General features: G+C 36.3%; 2 protein-coding genes across 2 annotated transcripts; both read right to left on the bottom strand.

Moving 5' to 3' along the window:
• LOC105172269 (light-inducible protein CPRF2) lies at window positions 1-7,188 on the bottom strand. The gene is made up of 6 exons (XM_011093646.2): window positions 6,719-7,188; window positions 6,320-6,404; window positions 3,545-3,755; window positions 1,755-1,830; window positions 1,549-1,674; window positions 1-603 (listed from the first exon to the last, which is right to left on the bottom strand). The coding sequence occupies exons 1-6, from the start codon at window positions 7,109-7,111 to the stop codon at window positions 223-225; spliced, it is 1,272 nt and encodes a 423-aa protein (XP_011091948.1). The 5' UTR covers window positions 7,112-7,188; the 3' UTR covers window positions 1-222.
• Window positions 15,977-19,070, bottom strand: LOC105172268. The gene is made up of 2 exons (XM_011093645.2): window positions 18,321-19,070; window positions 15,977-16,492 (listed from the first exon to the last, which is right to left on the bottom strand). Exons 1-2 carry the CDS (start codon window positions 18,889-18,891, stop codon window positions 16,413-16,415), a joined length of 651 nt encoding a protein of 216 aa, XP_011091947.1. The 5' UTR covers window positions 18,892-19,070; the 3' UTR covers window positions 15,977-16,412.

The following is a 19,410-nucleotide window of genomic DNA, read 5'->3' as shown; positions in this document are numbered from 1 at the left end:
TGAAATCTATAAATGTGAGGAACTAAATCAGATGAGAGGAAAACATTACGATCAAATCTGAATAAGTAGCAGTATTGTACATTTGTTGCTTGGACAGAAGAATGAAAAGTTGGAAGGCAAGAATGAGTCTTGCCCACAAAGCATTTAAGAGAAAAAAGGACATCTGACATAAAATAGGACTACAGTCGCAAGGCTTTCCCCATCAGGATCTTGAAAATAGCATTACTGCGCTCCAGTGGCGGAGGAAGCTGCTCCTTCACGGATGCGTTTTTGCAGATGTTCCAAGCTAGCCACTCTCTGCATGGAAGCAGTTCTTCCTATCTTGTTTGCCCCAACCACTGCTGCTGCCTCTGGTTGTGCATTCTCTGCTGGAGGAATATCTACCAAACCATTACGGATTCTTATATCACTTAACTGATTGTTAGAAGGGGCATGATAATAATGCTGCTGTGGATCATCTTGTACTGGTACAGCAGCATCCCCTGATGTGTCAGAAGGGCTGCTAGCAAAAGACGGCATGCCCATCGTGGATATTTCAGACATGGCTTGGAATAGTGGGTTCAACCCAGTAACTCTTTTCACAGTTTCTTCAGCCATTTTCACCTGTCAGAGAACAAAAGACTAAACCGATTGTTCAGAAGTCCACTTGACATGAACAGTTCAACTAATGGTCAGGTATTTGGAAAGAGAACACATTAGATTCTTCACCTAAAGCAAATGAGTCAATTCGGAAACCCACGTACAATAACAAAAATGGCTTTAGTTCAACCAAAGAAAAGGATGGGAGACTGAAGCACAAGACAATCAGTTCCGCTCTGAGATCCATCACTTTTATGGTTCTAGAAGCTCATGGCTAATGGGTTATAATCTGCATAGCCCAACTCCTGTTCCTACATATGAGAACCAAAGTCTTACCTACCAAATAAAGGGTGTTTTGAGCTTATACTCTCTTTATAATGTCTTATAACATGTTTCGAACTTATAGGATGTCGTAAAGTATTTAGTAAATTTCTTAGGAAATGAGTTCATAAAAACCAAAAATAAGATTTTAGGAACTTATAAACTCCCTCAATAAAGTAGGACTTCCAAACTTATTTTAAAATTTTAACTAGTTCAAAATTTCTTCAAATTAATTAAAGTTTGTCATTACTAAAATATTATAACTTCATGATCTTATTTTATTCGAACATTTCAATAACTTAATTTTAAAATAAAACTAGCATATTAGAGGCTTAAAAAATTCTTATAACATGTATGAGCTCATAAGATTTTATAAGTTAGTTTAGTCAAACACTCTCTTAATCAATTCCCATGGAGAGATCCCGAACTGGAGACCTTTATGTCATGGGACAAAGGAATTCATGATTGGATGCCAGCACCAGATTACGCTGGATTGTAGTCTTCAAAGTGCACGTGTCAATTTTTACCACCAAGAGAAGACGTCATGGCAGGAAGGCATAATGTAATAGCAGCTTAACGTCAATTTTTGACATTTAGATCTTCCATTGCAGACCATGCAGCTTGTAGAACTATGATGACTTAACTTACCTTTGCTCTCAAGGTCTCAACATCAGCTTTCAGAACTCTATTATCAACAGCTGCTTCATTATACTTCTGGCTTATGTCGGTAAGGCGCTTAAGCAAAGAAGAGTTTTCAACTCTTAATTGAGAGACCTAAGAAGAGCAATGGCCAAGATATAAATGGACATACTGGTGAGAGTTCTAAAAAAAAATGAGGAGAATTGAGCATATACCTGTGTCTCAAGCTCAGTCAAATGGGCTTGCTTTCTTCTTCTTGAGCGTCGGGCTGATTCTCTATTGGAGAGCATTCTGAAAATTAGTAGACAAACCTATTAGATAAAAGTACTTAATTTGAATCTAAACAACGTGGTAAACCATGTTAGACACAGAAAACCTAACACAAGACAGCAACTTTGAATTATTTGAGTAAAAGATGCTGTTACTCTGGTCTCATATAATATCCAGCTAAGATAACAACTTATTCACATTCCACTAAATCATTGAAACCTGGTTCAGAATAATGGTATAGTTAATGCACACATGCAGACTCACTAGAGCCTATAAATTAGATAAGTTCTCTCTCACAAAGTTGGTGGCTGTGGCTGATGCACCAGTAAATTAAATCATTGGCAGTTCATTCTTTTACTGTAATCAGCAAGTTCTATCTTTCAGAAGATTAAAGCTCAGAAGAGAGGGGAAAAACAACATGCATCCAGTCCATCTATAAAACATCCCCTAGGAAACTCAGAGCCATTTAGGAGTTCTAGATGGTACAATACTAAATAATTTATTCTAGTAGCATCACACTCTGATATCAAATCATTTATGTCGCAAAACTACATTTTAAACTTCTCCACTGCCACAATCATTGTATGGTTGTATGAGAGTACACATACTTGTGGCTCCTTTTATTCGGATTGGATCTTCTTGTAAAGTTGTTTCAAGTACAAATATTTTAAACAATTTTGAAAACCATAATGTGCCACTTGCACAAGAATACACTTCTCATTTGCAACGCATAGGAACCCTTGGGTGCTCAATAATTAGTGGGATGTTCCTTTACAGAAATTTATTAGCAAATCATGCTTAAGCCCTAGGACTGGGTAATATAATAAGATGCTGTATTCTGGCAGACTTCAGATTAGAGAATTCTGCTTAGGGACTGCAAAAAGGAAATCTGGCAGTCTCAAGGTCAATTACCTAGTTTCAAATCCTGCCTTTAAAAAATCTCATAACAGATGAAAAAGAATCGAACAATTAATGAAAGATCACCTACAAAATCATCAATTAATATATCCGCTTCAGCACAAAGTGCGGATAAACAAATGAAGTGATATGACAACAGAAGGGGATAATTAGCAAAAGCAAACACTGGTTATGCGGAAATTATACCTGAGATATTTAGAGACAGATAATATCTACTTCGCAAACTAAGTTTTTCTCAGATGAAAATTCTGAAAGGACAAAAGATCAATGTCAAATTTTAATGTATCATATTTCTTTAATTAATTTATGATTTTTATTTAGATATTTGAATGTTAAAACAATGATGCTGACTCAGAATACGCAACCTAATAGGGACTAAAATTTTCAGAAGAAGGATACTTCACAATAAAGAAGAATATTTCCTTCCATTGAATCAGTTACGTCAAGTAACATCTAACAGCGTTATGTTAAAATTCCAACGAAACAAAAGGACGGAAATATTACAAGTATATTTTTCTTCATGGACAATTACAATTCCACTTGTTCTGAGACAGCCAGCAAGGACACAATTGGAGAAAATATATCAAAGAAATTAATAAACATGGTCTGTAATTCATTTCTTGAAGAAGTTCAGTGAGTGGCTTTCATTTTTTCGTTACAACAACTCTCAACACAAAAGCGTCAATATCTCCTTCACACAACATTAGGTTTCACAGCTCACTAGGTGAAGCTTCTTCATTTCACGTTCTGATCACCACTTACTCACATTAATAGTTGAACTATCTATTGAGTAAAACCGAAAGATTAAGCTGACTACCTTCTCATGCGTTTTGCATCTGCAGGATCCATATTCTGAGTAGTCTCATTCTCTCCCTCAGCTTCTTCATCATCAGACTGTTCGGCCGACGAACCACTTGTTGTTGACCTCACCTGAGCCCCAGATCTCCTGGGTATTGCAGGAAGCAGAGGTACACCGACTGGTCCACCAGCATCCTTGTCCTGTATCTTAGATGAATCCCGCCCAGTTGCTACAGAGGAAAAGTAAAATACAATAGAGAGCATGTTAATAACAATTTCAACCTTCAAATATGTCCTTATGTCATTCCCATTTATGTCAATCAAGTACATGAATTCCTTGATGGCTAACTCCCATACAACAATTTCCAAGTTGCATGAATTGACAGTGCTGGATGTAAGGTCTTAATTCAGTTGTTTCTGTATATTATACCTCAAGATACTCTTTTTTCAAGCTTCTCAAGTTTAATGACTTGGGTATAGTTGCCATAAAAAAGTATGCATCCTGGCGCCAACTCCCTTGCCATGTCAACTTTTATTATGCTGAGAAAAACTAGATTGAATAGTGTCCACAAGTTAACAGTTGCCATTCTGTAGACATGAAATAACACACTACAAATTTTGCAACACGCAGGTAGAGGGATGGGTATATTTTATCTTTGTAAGGACCAGTGCACAAAAACTTGCAATATCCAAGCCAGCAGTTATCTCCTGAAACAGCTGCCTTTATCTTAACTTGCACTTATTCAAGTACCATTGTTTTAAGTTTTCATTAAAATGACGAAATCTTGATCAGAATTTCATATTTCCTGATTATCATAAATGAAATCCAATTATTTATGTCAACATGCAGAATCATATTTTCATGCACATAATTAACAACCGATGCATCCAGAACATCACAAAATAGACCAAGTGTAAATGACATTATAAATTTATTCCCAGGGTCAAATGACTAAACTCGGACAATTGACTTTGTCAAATAATTCAAAAGAAATCGGAGATGGAAACATACGCACTCCCATGAAATTTGTCGTTTCAAGATAAAAATGTATTCTTTAAAATCTCCACCAAATAAACCATAGGCAAGTCTCATGTGCTGAGACAAATGGTATCAATGTGATAACTACAAGGATTCTTCTTCGGAAAAAAGAAAAAGTAGTACTTTTATACTTTAAAGAGAATACTAATAAAAAAATTTGATAAATTGATTATATCTGTATAAATTATTTCATTCAGACAAAACATTGACCACCTCATGAGAACATTTTTTACGTAATGAGGGGTGGTAACCGGATAGGAAATAATTTCCAAAGAATTATTGAGAGGTAAAACATGAGAATTAACTAAATCCTTTCTACTTATCACAAGTAGACGTGACGTAATTACGAAACTGAAATATTTTAAAATAAAAGAAAAAAATAATGAACAAATAAATGAATATAAAGACAGCAAAGAAGAGAACTTGGTTAACACAAATTTCAGCAATTACTTAATTACAACTTATTTCTATAATGGAGCAATACTCTAAGAACTTACTGATTTTAAAATTTATCTCAGCAAATTCGCATTATTTCTTTTAACGTAAGATTTTTTTTATGCAGTGAATAGCAATATTTCAGCAATAACTTCACATATTTCACCAAAATTTCAATAATTTAAGCAAATGTAGAAATTTTAACACAAAGGCAATAATTACAATTATTATTTTGGCCAACAACATAGGGGAAAAAACAGAAATAACCACGGAAAGCCTTGCAAAGAAAAGAAAAGATAAAGAAGAAAGAAGGACAGACCTAACCAACAACGAAGAAAATAAAAGAAAAGAAACAAACCGGAGCGTGAAAAGAGAAAGGAGGAAGAGAAAGGCATATGTGTTAAAAGAGAAACACCAGAGTAGCTGTTAAGAGAGATTAGGATTTCTTGCTCCCCACCCCCCACCGCCCCAGTTTCCGGAAAACACAACTGATTGGGCTCCCTTGAAAAGGCTTGTGTGCCCCAGAGAAAGGCATGCCTGGCCACAGCATTTCTTGAAGAATGGTGCAGGCCTCGCACCATTCACTTCCATGGCTCGCCATTAAGAACTATGAGGTTGCATGATTTACCATTACTTATTTAAAGATCGTGGGCCAAGCTAAAAACAAGAACCCCGCAATCAATAAGAAATTTGTTCAACCAACTAATACAAATATAAGCAATTGCCATACGAAATTTTGATGTTGGATCTCAGAATACTCATCTTAACAAGAAATTACATAAATGACTAAATATGCTTCATAAGCAATAGGAGCTTGAACCTATGTCCATTAGCCAATTTGGATATGTTGATGCCCTTTCCTTTTGTAATTCTCCCTCTAGTCCTTGAACATTATACTTGAATTTTATGCTTAACTACTTAGGTTAAAAAATGGACAAAATTTTGACATGCTAAAAGATCAAGCAATAGCATTTAACTTATGTTGATAATGCATGAGGGGTCAACGAAGGGGTTTACAAGTCCTTGAAAAGCACAACGGCATGAAATATAGAGCGCCTTCTGCTTTTGTACTCAAGTGTAGAACATATGCACCATACTCAGAATAAATTCTTGAAGAGCTTGCAGAGCAGGGTGCAATGTGTTTTCTTTTCATCCCCTCCCCCTTTTCCAATCTATTTGGCCTTTTCTGGTACTAGCCAACTATGAGATTCAGTGATACAAAGTGAACTATGCTACTGGAAATATGATTGATAAAGAGCATTCATGTTCACGGGCATAAAACACAAATTCATTAGAAGTAGTATCATAACTTTCAGTAACCTTTATATTGTGATGAATTGGATGCCTGAGAGCCGATGTCTGACGTAGCTGCTGCTGCAGACTCATGAGCCTTGCCATCAGTTGCCTAGATTGAAGTTCATTTCTTAGTATTAACAAGCAAACAGCAACATATTCGGACAACTCTTAATGGCTTAAATCTCCTAATCATAGCATAAGCTAAGTAAAAAGAAACTAAAACCTAATAAAAATCAATCTAAGAGGGATACTTGTGAAAAGGCCAAGAGTACAACAGGTAAAGCAACGCGTAAAAACTATCATCCGTGAAAGATCAGCTCAGAATCAATTCAACATAGAGAATTTTAAAAAAAAAGAAATCCCTATTTTCCCAAAAAGAAGATAGAAAATAAGAAATAACGTGATAAACAGAGGAACAACTACCCAGGTTAACGCGACGGCAGCGCAGGCCAACTCGAGGCGGCTTTTAAGGAAGGCCTGATACTCCTCGGAATCTGTCGGAATATTCGGCGGCAGGCCTCCCCCCGCCGTCGTCTCACGCTTCTCATTATCATTGTAATGATGATGGTTGCCTTTGGTCTCAGCAACGTCGTCGCTTTGCAGGCTGTTGCGATCGGGGGCGCCGGCCTCCTGCAGGAACCGCTGAAATGCCCATTCCGATGAGCTGCGATTCATCCGCATCACCTTCGATGAGGACTCCGCGGCGGCGAAGGAAGACGGCTGCTCCACGTCAGCATCCTCATGGAGGCGAACTGGAGGCTGATGGGCTGACCAGAATTGGTCAGCCATCTCATCCACTGAAAACACTCTATCCATCTCTCTCCGTCTCCGTCTCTCTCTCTCTCTCTCTCTGTCTCGTTGGCTCGCTGTTGTTTTGTTTTACCTTATAAGCGACGCCGGAGAAAAAGACAAGAAAAATTGCACGTCTGTTCCTTTTTCTTTTTCGGACCAATTGTTGAATCCCATGGCTTATTTAAAAAAAAAAAAAAAAAAGTTAATTATCATTACCTGTATCACTGTGGTGCGGTTGTAATTCTTTTTTAAAAAAAAAAAAAAAAAAGTTAATTATCATTACCTGTATCACTGTGGTGCGGTTGTAATTCGAGCACGAAACACAAAATTACCCAGAGTTAATTACTTTTTTATTACAAAAAAAAATAAATAAATTATATTAATATAATTTTTTTAAATAGTATAATATTATTATTATGAGTCGTGATTTCTAACCGTGACTCGAGTAAAAGTTTTTTTTTAAAAAAAAAATCACCAAATCGCAATTCAAAATCCGAACTTGGCGATTTTTTTTAAAAGAAAATATTTTTTTACTCGAATCGTCGTTAGAAATTGCGACTCGTAAATAATATTATACTATTTAAAAAAATTATATTAATATAATTTATTTATTTTTTAAATAAAAAATAATTAACCCACCATCCACGCGCATGCTTTTCAAGTATTTTTTATTTTATGTATAGAGAGAATTAAATATTAGATGGGTATTGTCAAATTAATTAATAGTAATTTGGATTTTAGAAATAATAATTATTATTATGGAGTTAGACTTTTTAGTGTATAATAAGGTGTATATATTATTGTGGTGAGATGTATGCATTCATTGTGATGATGTTTATAAAATTCTATATATTGCTGAGAGATTTATCTATAATTATTAAAAAAAAATAATTTTAATCGTAAATAAATTATAGGTTAAATTTGAATATATTAATGTTTGGAGAAATTAAATTGGAGCTTTACAAATTATTTGAAGTTAAATTATATATGTAGAAATTAGGGGATTAAATTATAATTTCGATAAAAGTTATTTTTTGGGTAAAAATAAAGGAAAAAATGCAAGCCCCTTATGATATCACAAATGAGCAAATTATCCCGTATGAAAAAATAAATAGTGATTTATCTCTCTGTATTTTCTAAAATACAACAATTTACCTCCCTATGTTTTTTAAAATTTTAAACATAGGGGAGTAATGTGCTCATTTTAGATATCATAGGGGTCACCCCATAAATAAATAAATTGTGTGTACAATGTTGCTATCCAGCTCTTATACGAGCTCCACAAGTTAATTTAATTAACCAAGCTATTTGCCAAACTCTATACAACACAAACGCTTGGAGATTAGGCTTTTCAGCACTAAGTATATGCATCCTAACATGCTCTATGATGAATCTAGACAATCCTTCAGCACTCATTGAAGTCCCTTATAGTGTCTGTTGCTTCGTCATTTCATATGAAGTAAACCAAAGCAGCTAAAAGTGATCGTGAAGCAGAATTTAACAAGTGAGAATTTCTCCACCTTTTAGTTCCCCATTCTATCCCCTCCTGCAAATCTGAATACGGCCATGAGAATCTAACTTTTCGACAAAGAATTGTCAAGCATCTCCTCGTGTAAGTACAATTGAAAAAAAGATGGGTGTGATTTTCTTCAAGCTGATCGTCACATAAAATGCACCTCTTGTCCTCTTATATGTACACCATGGTTTGTCCAAAGTGGACAACCTTTGATGAATAACAATCCATAATATGAAACAATGTGTAGGAGTGTGATAGAGAGCATCCCATCCCACATGAGCAGACTGAGGTTGAAAAAGTTGTAAAGCATGAGATATTGTGAAATTTCCAACAGAGTTCCTCCGAAAAATAGGATCAGTAGTACCAGCATGGATTATATGCAAACGAACCATGATTTGATTAGCATCAAATGTACGTTGTGAGGGCCTGATTGATGACAACATCTAGCATCGTGTCTATTGGCAGGCCAGTGACGAGGTGATCATGAGGGTTATTAAACTCCAAGAACCGTTTGACCGATGATAAGACCATATGGTATGGTGTTTTAATCTGTATTCTAGTATCCAAGCTACTCATACAGACTCCTCTTTTCCTTGAATAATCTGCCGAAGATGTTTCACCATAAGCTCTTGATTGACAAGACGTACTCTCTTAATTCCATGTCCCTTTTGAGCTTTCGGTAGACAGATTTGTTCCGGCGCCACTTTATAATAGCCTTTACCCAAAGAACCTTCCATAGAAGTTCCCGAAGCTTCATTTCAATGGCCTTTCTAACTCCATTCGGAACAATAAACACTGATGCCCAAAACATATGGAGAGAACTCAAAAACCGACTTTGTCAACTGAGTTCGAGCAGCAAGAGAAAGAGTAAGATGACTCCATCCTACTATTGGATTGTCAATCTTTTGCAACAAGGGTGCACAATCTACAAGCATGAACCTTGATGCAGACAGTGTACACGCAAATATTTAACTGGTAATGAGCCATCCTGAACCCCCAACACACTGAAAATTTGTTGCTTATCTACTACCAACTTGGATAAAAATGCTAAATGGATGGTCCGGGAATGCGTAAGCGGAAGCGGTAATATAAAAATACATAAATTGAAAATGAAACGTAATAAAGTTATAATTTTAAGGGGTGTGCCCTTGGAGTTCCCGAGCGTTCGATGTAGTTAAACATAACAATAATAAAATAAACGGGGCTAATGGTTGAATAAAAAACGAGAGGTACATAAATCGTAACAAGAATTACCTCTTTCTTTGATTTACTTCGAACCTTTTTTGTTTGATCCGTTCACTCAAGACTTCAACGTATAAGCCTTTAAAAGTTGCGTCCATACCACACTGGAATTGGGATCCCTCAATCCTCTATGTTAGAAGAAAATTAGGGAGAAAGAACAGACCAAGTGTTTATTGGAGAGGGGCGGCTGAATTGGAGAATTAGGGGTAGGAAATTCTTGAAATGCACCGCGACGTGCGAATGGATCCGCCCGAGAATGCGCAAGCAAAAGCAGCGACAATAAATTGCATAAATTAAAATGGAAACACAGTAAAATAATAATTCCAAAGGGTGTACCCTAGGAGTTCCCGGACGTTCGATGTAGTTAATAATAATAACCGACAATAATAAAATTAACGGGGCTATTAGTTGAATGAAAACGAGAGGTTCAAAAATTGGAAATCAAAATTACCTCTGTGATTTATTTCGCAACGCTTTCATTTGATTCGTTCACCCAAAGCTTCAACGTAGAAACCCTTTAAAGTTGCGTCCACACCACACCGAAATCAGGATCCCTCAATTCTCTTTGTTAGAGAAAATTAGTCCAACTTTTTAAATAATAAGGGCAAACTCAATATAAATTAATCCAATTAATTTATCTTTGGGCTTATCCATCCAATGGATCCCTCTCATATATAAGTAATCCAATTATTTATGGAATTAATTCTCAATTAATTCCTCGTCCCTTCTCGATGATTTGTGTGTGACTTTTTAGGTTCACATTTCAGCTAGACTTGGGCTAGTGTCTAACAGTATTATTAATTAAATCTAATTTAATTAATAATTCTTAATCAACCTTTGACCAAGAAAGCCCGTCACCATGGGTGGCCGTCTAGCAATGGTCCATGACACTAGAGACTAGGCGAATTTTCATGTGAACTTTTAGGCTCCCGAGTCCATACGGGTACGGTCCTTCTCATCTACCGTCTCCTGGTCTTAGTCTAGGGGCCTGGAATGTGAGTCGGTTCCCATCCTGGACTAGATGTCTATGCTTAATACTTGAGATCGCGTTACGTCAAGTTTCTCGACATAGGAACCTCTTTTACCTATTTGATCAATAACTGTGGTCACAGTTTTATAGAGCGTAAACGTATCTCCAAGTGCATAGGAAATACCTCTATCACATTTTGACAGGGGATGGATCTTCTTCTTGGAACTCACCGTCCTCGCTACATGCTTTAACCGCACTAGACAAGGCTTATGATGACCATGTCAGAGACACGATCACCTCTCGCACAAATTCAAGATGTAGTCATTACATGCACATGACTGTCGTGATTCCTCAAGTCTGAGGACTACTCCCATACTACCAGAGCCGGAGATTCGAGTCATACCGAACAAGCTTCCATATGATGATTCACGCGAGTCAATTCAGTCGATTCGACACCTAGTCAATTGACCCACTAAGATCATATAGACGTCCCACATCTGTCGCCGATGAAATACGACACTTATCAAATAAATACGACTCTTAATGCAAGTCTCCATAGGATACTCGATGCGTATCCTAGACGTCCTCGACTTGGAATATTTAAGACCCAACTCTTGGCAGTTGATTTCATAACCGCCATCCAATGCACAGTCCAACTGTTGCACAGTTGTTAAAGTGGTCAGTGGGTATCTGTCGTGACGTCAAAGCAAAGCTCGACATAATTTGGTAAACACAATAGATATTTGTGTCAAATAGAAATACTTGCCATATTCATCAGGACAACATTGTTTAAATAAAGATTGCTTGAATGGTTCACCCATTCCAACACTATATAGTCCACTGTAGTAGTCTGCTTGGAACTCTTCCAAGTAACCATACCACCATTCAGTTTGAATATAAAATCCGATTGAGACTTGGCATCATCATCGTCCGATGGAAGCTAGTGTCGCTGTAGCCTTTCAGTATCAATTCCCCACCATCGTAGATCAAGAGCATATCTTTAGTCCTTTTCAAGTACTTAAGTATGGTCTTGACTGCACTCCAGTGTGCCTCCCCGGCACACACTTGGTATTTGCTCATTACGCTCAAACCGTACGCGACATTGGGCCTAGTGCACTGAACAACATACTAAATGCTGCCTACAGCCGAAGCATAGGGGATGTCCGACATCCTTTTAAGTTCTTCATCAGTCTTGGGAGACTGCTTCTTGGACAACTTAATTCCATGCCTCATCAGAAGAAATTCTCGTTTTAACTTTTCCATCTCGAATCTTTTCAAAACTTTCTCAATATAAGAGGATTAGGTCAATCCTAACATTCTTTTTTATTTATCCTTATAGATCTTGATACCAAGGATGTAGAAAGCTTCACCCATATACTTCATGAAAAATTGAGAGGACAACCATGCTTTTATATCTCCCAACATCTTGACATTATTTTCAATGAGCAAGATATCGTCGACATAAAGCACAAGGTATGCAACTAAGCTCTCACTGATCTTCTTGTATATACAAGTATCAAATTCATTTTTGATCAAATCATACCCTTATATAACTTCATCGGAATGCGTATTCCAACTTTCGGAAAATTGTTTGTGAAGGAACGCATCGTATAGCCTGGGAACGCGCTAGCGAAAACGGTAAGCAAAAACGCATACTAATATAAATTAAAGCGTAAAAATAACGAATTCAAGGGGTATACCCTTGAAGTTCCGGTGCTTTCGATGTATAAAAAAAATAAAATAAGCATAAACAGGGCTGAGGTGAAAATCATAGACCGAAAAAATAAGAGAGGTAGAAATACGATACCTTGTTTTCTAACGTCCGGTTGAAATGTTGTTCACTTGAGACTCCAATGCAGGAACCCTCCAATTTGTCTACACCACACAGGAATCGGAATCTCAATGTTTTGTTTGCTAGAAGAGGTCAAGAGAAAAGATGCTCCAAGAACAAGAGAGAAAGAGGGGGGGGGGCGGTAGAGAGGTGCTTGGAGGAAGACCACACCACACAGGAATCGGAATCTCAATGTTTTGTTTGCTAGAAGAGGTCAAGAGAAAAGATGCTCCAAGAACAAGAGAGAAAGAGGGGGGGGGGCGGTAGTGCTTGGAGGAAGGAGGGGATTTTTTTTGTTGTTGTGTAATAATTGTGATAATTATTTCCCAAATAATTATATATATATATCTTGTATTGATAAATAAGAATGTGTCTAGATACATTCTTTTATCTACAAGGTATATTTCTTTTTATTCTAAATAAAGAGATCCCCAACAATGGCTAAAATTGCACTTTTCGAAATTGCAATTTGCTAGTCATTTATTTTCTTCCATAGAATTTTCTATAGGCTCAAAAATGGGGCTTGGTCGATTTTTATTTAAAAAAAATACAAGGCCGAATGAATTTTTATTTAAATTCAATTTTAATAAAAATCCATTTAATTGAGCGCAACTTGTATTTAATGTAATTAAATACATAAGCCCAAATTATTTTTATTAATTAATAAGATCCAACTTATTAAATAATAAGGACAAGGTCAATATAAACTAATGCCTTTAATTTGTTCTTGGGTCTTTACCATCCAATGGATCTCTCTTTCGTAAGTAATCTAATTACTTATGGAATTAATTCCAAATTAATTCCTTGTTTCTTTTCGATAATTTGTGTGTGACTCTTTAGGTTCACCTTTCAGCTAGACTTGAGCTAGTGTCTAACATTATTATTAATTTAATTTAATTTAATTAATAACCCTTAATCAAGAAAGTCGTCACCATGGGTGGTCGTCTAGCAATAGTCCATAGCATTAGAGACTAGGCGAATTTTTGTGTGAACATTTAGGTTCTCGAGTCCATACAAGTACGGTCCTTCTATCTACCATCTCCTGGTCTTAGTCTAGAGCAAGAAATTATTTGTCAGTTTCCATCCTGGATTAGACGTCTATGCTGAATACTTGATATCGCGTTACGCCAAGTTTATCGACATAGGAACCTCCTTTTCCTATTCGATCAATGACTGTGACCGTAAGGTCATAGAGCGTGGACATATCTCAAAGTGCATAGGAGATACCTTTATCACATGCTGATAGGGGACATATCCTCTTCCTGGAACTCACCGTCCTCACTACATACTCCGACTACACTAGTCAAGACTTAAGATAATCATGTTTGTAACGCAATCACCTCTCGCGCGGATCCAAGATACAGTCATCGTATGCACGTGTGTTGGCTGATTTTATGGGTTAAAATGCAAGGCCCAATGAATTTTTCTTAAATTCAATTTAATAAAAATCCACTCAATTGAGCCCAATATGTATTTAATCTAATTAAATACATAATCCCACATTGTCCTTATTAATTAATAAGGTCCAACTTATTAAATGATGAGGACAAGCCCAACATAAATTAATCCCATTAATTTATCCTTGGGCCTTCCATCCAATTGATCTCTCATTTGCAAGCAGTCTAATTACTTGTGGAAATAATTCCAAATTAATTCTTTGTTTTTTCCCGGTGATTTATGTGTGACTCTTTACATTCACCTTTCAGCTAGATTTGGGCTAGTGTCTAATACTTTGATTAAGTCTAATTTAATTAATAATTCTTGATAAACTCTTAATCAAGAAAATCCGTTACCATGGGTGGCCGTTTAGCAACGTCCGTGGCACTAAAGACTACGTGAATGACCATTTGAGCATTTAGGCTCTTGAGTGCATACGGGTACAGTGCTTTCGTCTATCGCCTCCTGGCCATAGTGTAGGACATGGAATTTGGTGTCTGTTCCCATCCTGGATTAGGTATCTATGCTTTAATACTTGAGACATGTTACGCTCAATTAATCGACATAGGAACCTCTTTTCCTATTTGATCAACTACTATGGTCACAAGTTTATAAAACATGTCTGCGTCTCATAATGCATAGGAGATACCTCCATCATATGCGGATAAGGGATGGATCCGCTTCTTGGACTCACCGTCCTTACTACATACTCCGACTGCACTAGACGAGGCTTATGACGATTATATTTGTGACATAATTACATCTCACGCACATCCAAGATACAACCATCATATGCACGTGACTGCTGTGATTCCTCAAGTTCGAGGGCTACTCCCGTACTATCGGAGTTGGGGATCCAAGTCATATCGATCAAGCGCTCAAGGCTTCCATATAACGAACCCCGCGAGTCAGTTTAACCAATTTGACACCTAGCCAATCAACCCACTAAGATCACGTAGACGCACTTCGTCTGTCATTGATGAAATGCAGCACTCACCAAATGAATGTGATACTTAGTGTAAGTCTCCATAGGACACTGGAAGCCCAATCTCGAGCTTCTTGACTTGGAACATTTGAGACCTAACCTCTCATCAGTTGATTTCATGATTGTCATCCAATTCGCAGTCCAATTGCGTGGTTGTTCAAGTGGTCTGTTGGCTTTGTTGTGATATTCAAGCAGATATAAACATACAGAATGAACAAAACAAATAAAGAAGCAGATAAAGTGAATACTCATTTTATTCATTAAATAATATTGCATAGTATCGAGTATTGTCAGAATAGATTACATTCAGGCCACTCTAAGGGCTGCGCACAGGCAACGCACGCGCGGTCATACGTCTACTTACGAACGCTGTGCGCAAGCGGCCGAGCAAAGGGTTGCGCACACATGCTAGTAGGGGCCACCGAGCGCTGCAGGCCGATGGCTGACGGTTCGGCTGTTTTTCGTCATTTTTCTAAAAAAATAATTTTCTAGAATTTTCTCAATTATTAATTTTGCTGTTTTAATTTTTTGGAATAAAATGGAATTTTTTCAAAAATTAAAATTGAATGATTAATGGATTTATGTGTATTGGATGCAGATGTTTTTTTATCATCCTTTTGATAGCAAATTTAAAACTTGTATTTTTTTCGTATAATTAATTTTATGATATTTATGATTCACTTGGAGTTCTCGGGATCATGTGAAGGGGTGAAGCAAAATATCTTGAAAATCTTATGGAATGAGAATGGCATTACCAAAAGATGGTTTTCAATTGGTTGTTTTTAACTCAAACACTAGTACAATTTTGTGAGCAAGATATCTTTAGTTGCCAAGTAGTAATAATTATAACACATAATAAATAATAGTTGAATAATTGTTTTCAATATAAAGAAACTTATCCATGAAAATTGTTTGAACCTAGAAGTAATTGTAATATCAAACACAAACTTGGAAGTGAAGTAGCAAAGGATATTGTGGAACCCACAACTGTTGGCTACTTATTCTTGGATGCTACAAATTAGAGATGCTCATCCATTAATCTCACCATCATAATCAAGCCCTAGCTAAGAACATTTTCATAGACATGAACGTACAAATTAAGCACAAAGTTGTGGGCAAGAAGAATGTGTTAGTGGTTCTCTTTTCCGAAAATAAGAAGCAAAAAAAAAAAAAAAGGGAAAAAAGAAAAAAAAAGGGAAAAAAAAAAAAAAAAAAAAAAAAAAAACTATCTTATGGCCTATGCATGTACCCAATCAAGAATTTCTTATATATACCATGCCCAATCCCTCTCTCTCTCCCTCTCTCTCTCTTCCCCCCTCCCTCTGTACAATCCATATCACATCCTCAAGAGGACTGCCTCACAGAACATGCGACTGCTTGTGCCCAATGCCTTAGCTTTGTCTTCACGTGCTGAGGATCATCACCTACGTGTATACATGTAAAATCAAATTATACAAACTATGTATATGTATATGATGCAAACACAGAGCTCTTATATTTACTACTGAGCAAACACAAGGGAAAGTATATTTTTTTTTTTTTGTTGTAACTTAAGGTTTTTTTACTTTTAATTTCATCAGTTACGAAATTATCATTTTTGATCTTATAATTTTAAAAAATTAGAACTTTGGGCCCCTTGACACCTTTTTCATTAATACCAAAAATACTACTTTTTGAAAGTTATGAGGCCAAAAATGAGAATTTCGTAATGTATGGGATCAAAAATGTAAAAGCTCTAACTGCCATGTGCTAAGATCGTGGCACGGTCCGATAAAATATATAATGAAAATGTGTCATGGAATCAAAAGTGCTACTTTTTAGAAGTCACGGGATCAAAAATAAAAATTTCGTAATTGATAAAACCAAAAATAGAAAAAAATGTAAATTACGGAACGAGAAATGGCATTTCCCCACAAACACTACATCAAAGAAATCAACCAAAACTCCAAACCCTTTCAATTTGATAAATATTATTTCAGTTTTCAAATATATATTGCAAAACATATTAGCACGATAATTAATTCAACACTCTATATTGTTTGTGGAGAAAATAAATTATATTCATTTATGTAAAATATTGCATAATTAATTTAGCGCGTTAATTTCATATGATGAACTTATTATTTTTTTTGTTGTTTTTTATAATTGTACTATTGTCATTGATGTAATAGAAAAAGGGGCAAAATGAATTAAAGAGTGACCACCAAATTGAACTTTATGAAATATATACGCTACGAGAAAATGAATTTTTCCTGATTCTGTAACTTAAAAATTACTTGAAATCATATTATTTACTATGGACTATGGTCAAAATAAATTGATGTAGAAACTTAACTCTTGCAATGGCTAAGCAATATTTGTCATTGTTTTACGGGAAAAGTATTATTTTACTCCGTTAAGTATGCCTAATTTTAATTTTAGTCCGATAACTATGTTCATTTTTGTTTAGATCCAGTAACTTACGAAATTGCTTACTTTTAGTCCTCTAGCAGACTTTCGGATAATTTTACCCCTATGAGTGCATATGGACTAAAACTGCCTTTCAAAAGTTGCATAGGGGTAAAATTGTCCGAAAGTCTGCTAGAGGACTAAAAGTAAGCAATTTCGTAAGTTACTGGATCTAAACAAAAATGAACATAGTTATCGGACTAAAATTAAAATTAGGCATACTTAGCGGACTAAAATAATATTTTTCCCTTGTTTTACCTATAACTACAATAATTATCATGATTTTTAACTGTAACTAATATTTTGACCTTATTTGAAAAAAAAGCAGTTAATAGAGACGTTGTGCAACAGTGGGTAATTATTATATATTCATTATTACTTTTGTACCATTTAACTATGCTAATTAATCATAACAAAAAGTCATAATTCTTCTAATCATAGCTTATATAATGTCAAATTAAAATTTAGATATATTTATTGAATAAAAGCCAGGTAAAAGAAAAACGAAGCTAGAAATGCCACATTTTTTGGAATAAACCAAAATAAATAAAACAAATTAGTGGATCATCATTGTAATCTTTGCTCCAAACAAAGAGTTGTAAGTTCGACTTTCACAACAGCTAATCGTGTAGTTAATTAGTTTATAGGGAGAAACTTACCTATATATGATTACATGCATGTGGTAATAACATAGTATATCAATGTAATGAATGTCTCGTCGTGTCTGATTTTGACATGCAAGGTGACGTAACCTTAATTTATTGTCTTAAAAGATATCTGTTTTCAGAACAGATGATTTCATACCTGGGCTGCAAATCTTCCAATCGGAATCGCTAATTGGGCCGCCAAACGAGGAGGAGCGGCCTCCTAGACCAGACACGGAGGAGCCGGAGGTGGTGGAGCCGCCTAATGATGGGGCGGAGCCGTTGCTAGCTGGGCTAGAGAGGGGGCTGGTAGAAAATTGTCGATTGACTGCAAAGTAAAGGTCAAGGGCGGGAATGGTTGTGCAAAGGCGCTGGCCATCCTCTTCATTGAACCCAAAACCTAGCTCTATGCAGCCTTTCAGCTCATTTAGATCCTCATCTGTCAAAACATCGGCCTCCTGGTTGATCCCGTTTTTCCTTCGCTCCTGACGAAGAAACTGCCTGCGTCGCCTCTCCCATGCAATGTCACGAGGGATCTCGCACATGGATAACTGCTTTGACAATCTCTTTGTATTGGGGTTCCTCCAGAAGGGCGGTGCCTGCTCTAAGCGCTGCAGCTCCTCGTCGGACAGGGATGAAGGAGAAGATGTGAATGATGACGATGATGGGGTTGATGCTGTGATTATTGCCTTCTCACATAGGTTATTAATATTCTTTTCTGGCTCTCCCATAATCTTGAAAAGAGAATCTATGTGTATTTCAATTACTCTGATGAATGATGTCGGCAACCACGGCGGAGGGTGGTGGAGAACCGCCGTGGAGGGGTGGTGGCGCTTGAAAAAGAGGCTCCTCTCTCTCTCTCTCTCTCTCTTTTTGATCTTTTGGTGTTTTCTAGAAAGTATGGAGTGAACGGCACCACCGACTAGGGCAGACATGAGTTTGGGGAGCTTAAATGGGAGGCATGGAAAGGGAAATCCTTTGATTCCGCCCCTTCTCACATTTTACCCCACCTTTCATTTCTAACTGTCTTTTCCTCTTCCTTTCTTGGTCTCTCTTTTTTCATCAAATTTCATTTCTTACTATCATTTTTGTTTAGTCAAAGTTAACTATACTTTGTAAGGAAAATTATATTTTAGTCTATTAAGTATACTTTATATTCATTTTAGCCCCATAATTATGTTTATATTTTTTAAGTTCTGTAAGTTTTATAAAATTTGATGAAATTTACACTACAAAAAAAAAAGCGGGAT

This window comes from Sesamum indicum, linkage group LG10 (assembly GCF_000512975.1).
Source record: "Sesamum indicum cultivar Zhongzhi No. 13 linkage group LG10, S_indicum_v1.0, whole genome shotgun sequence".
NCBI lineage: Eukaryota > Viridiplantae > Streptophyta > Magnoliopsida > Lamiales > Pedaliaceae > Sesamum > Sesamum indicum.
Note: the sequence above shows the minus strand (reverse complement) of the source record. Positions and strands in the feature narration are given on the sequence as shown.

Excerpts from the sequence above, each read along its gene's own strand:
- LOC105172269 (XM_011093646.2), bottom strand. The coding sequence starts at position 7,111 with ATGGATAGAGTGTTTTCAGTGGATGAGATGGCTGACCAATTCTGGTCA. Across the intron at positions 6,405-6,718 it reads CTGCCGTCGCGTTAACCTGG|GCAACTGATGGCAAGGCTCA; the intron begins GTAGTTGTTCCT and ends ACTTCAATCTAG. Across the intron at positions 1,831-3,544 it reads GATGCAAAACGCATGAGAAG|AATGCTCTCCAATAGAGAAT; the intron begins GTAGTCAGCTTA and ends ACTAATTTTCAG.
- LOC105172268 (XM_011093645.2), bottom strand. The coding sequence starts at position 18,891 with ATGGGAGAGCCAGAAAAGAATATTAATAACCTATGTGAGAAGGCAATA. Across the intron at positions 16,493-18,320 it reads TTGGAAGATTTGCAGCCCAG|GTGATGATCCTCAGCACGTG; the intron begins GTATGAAATCAT and ends GTATACACGTAG.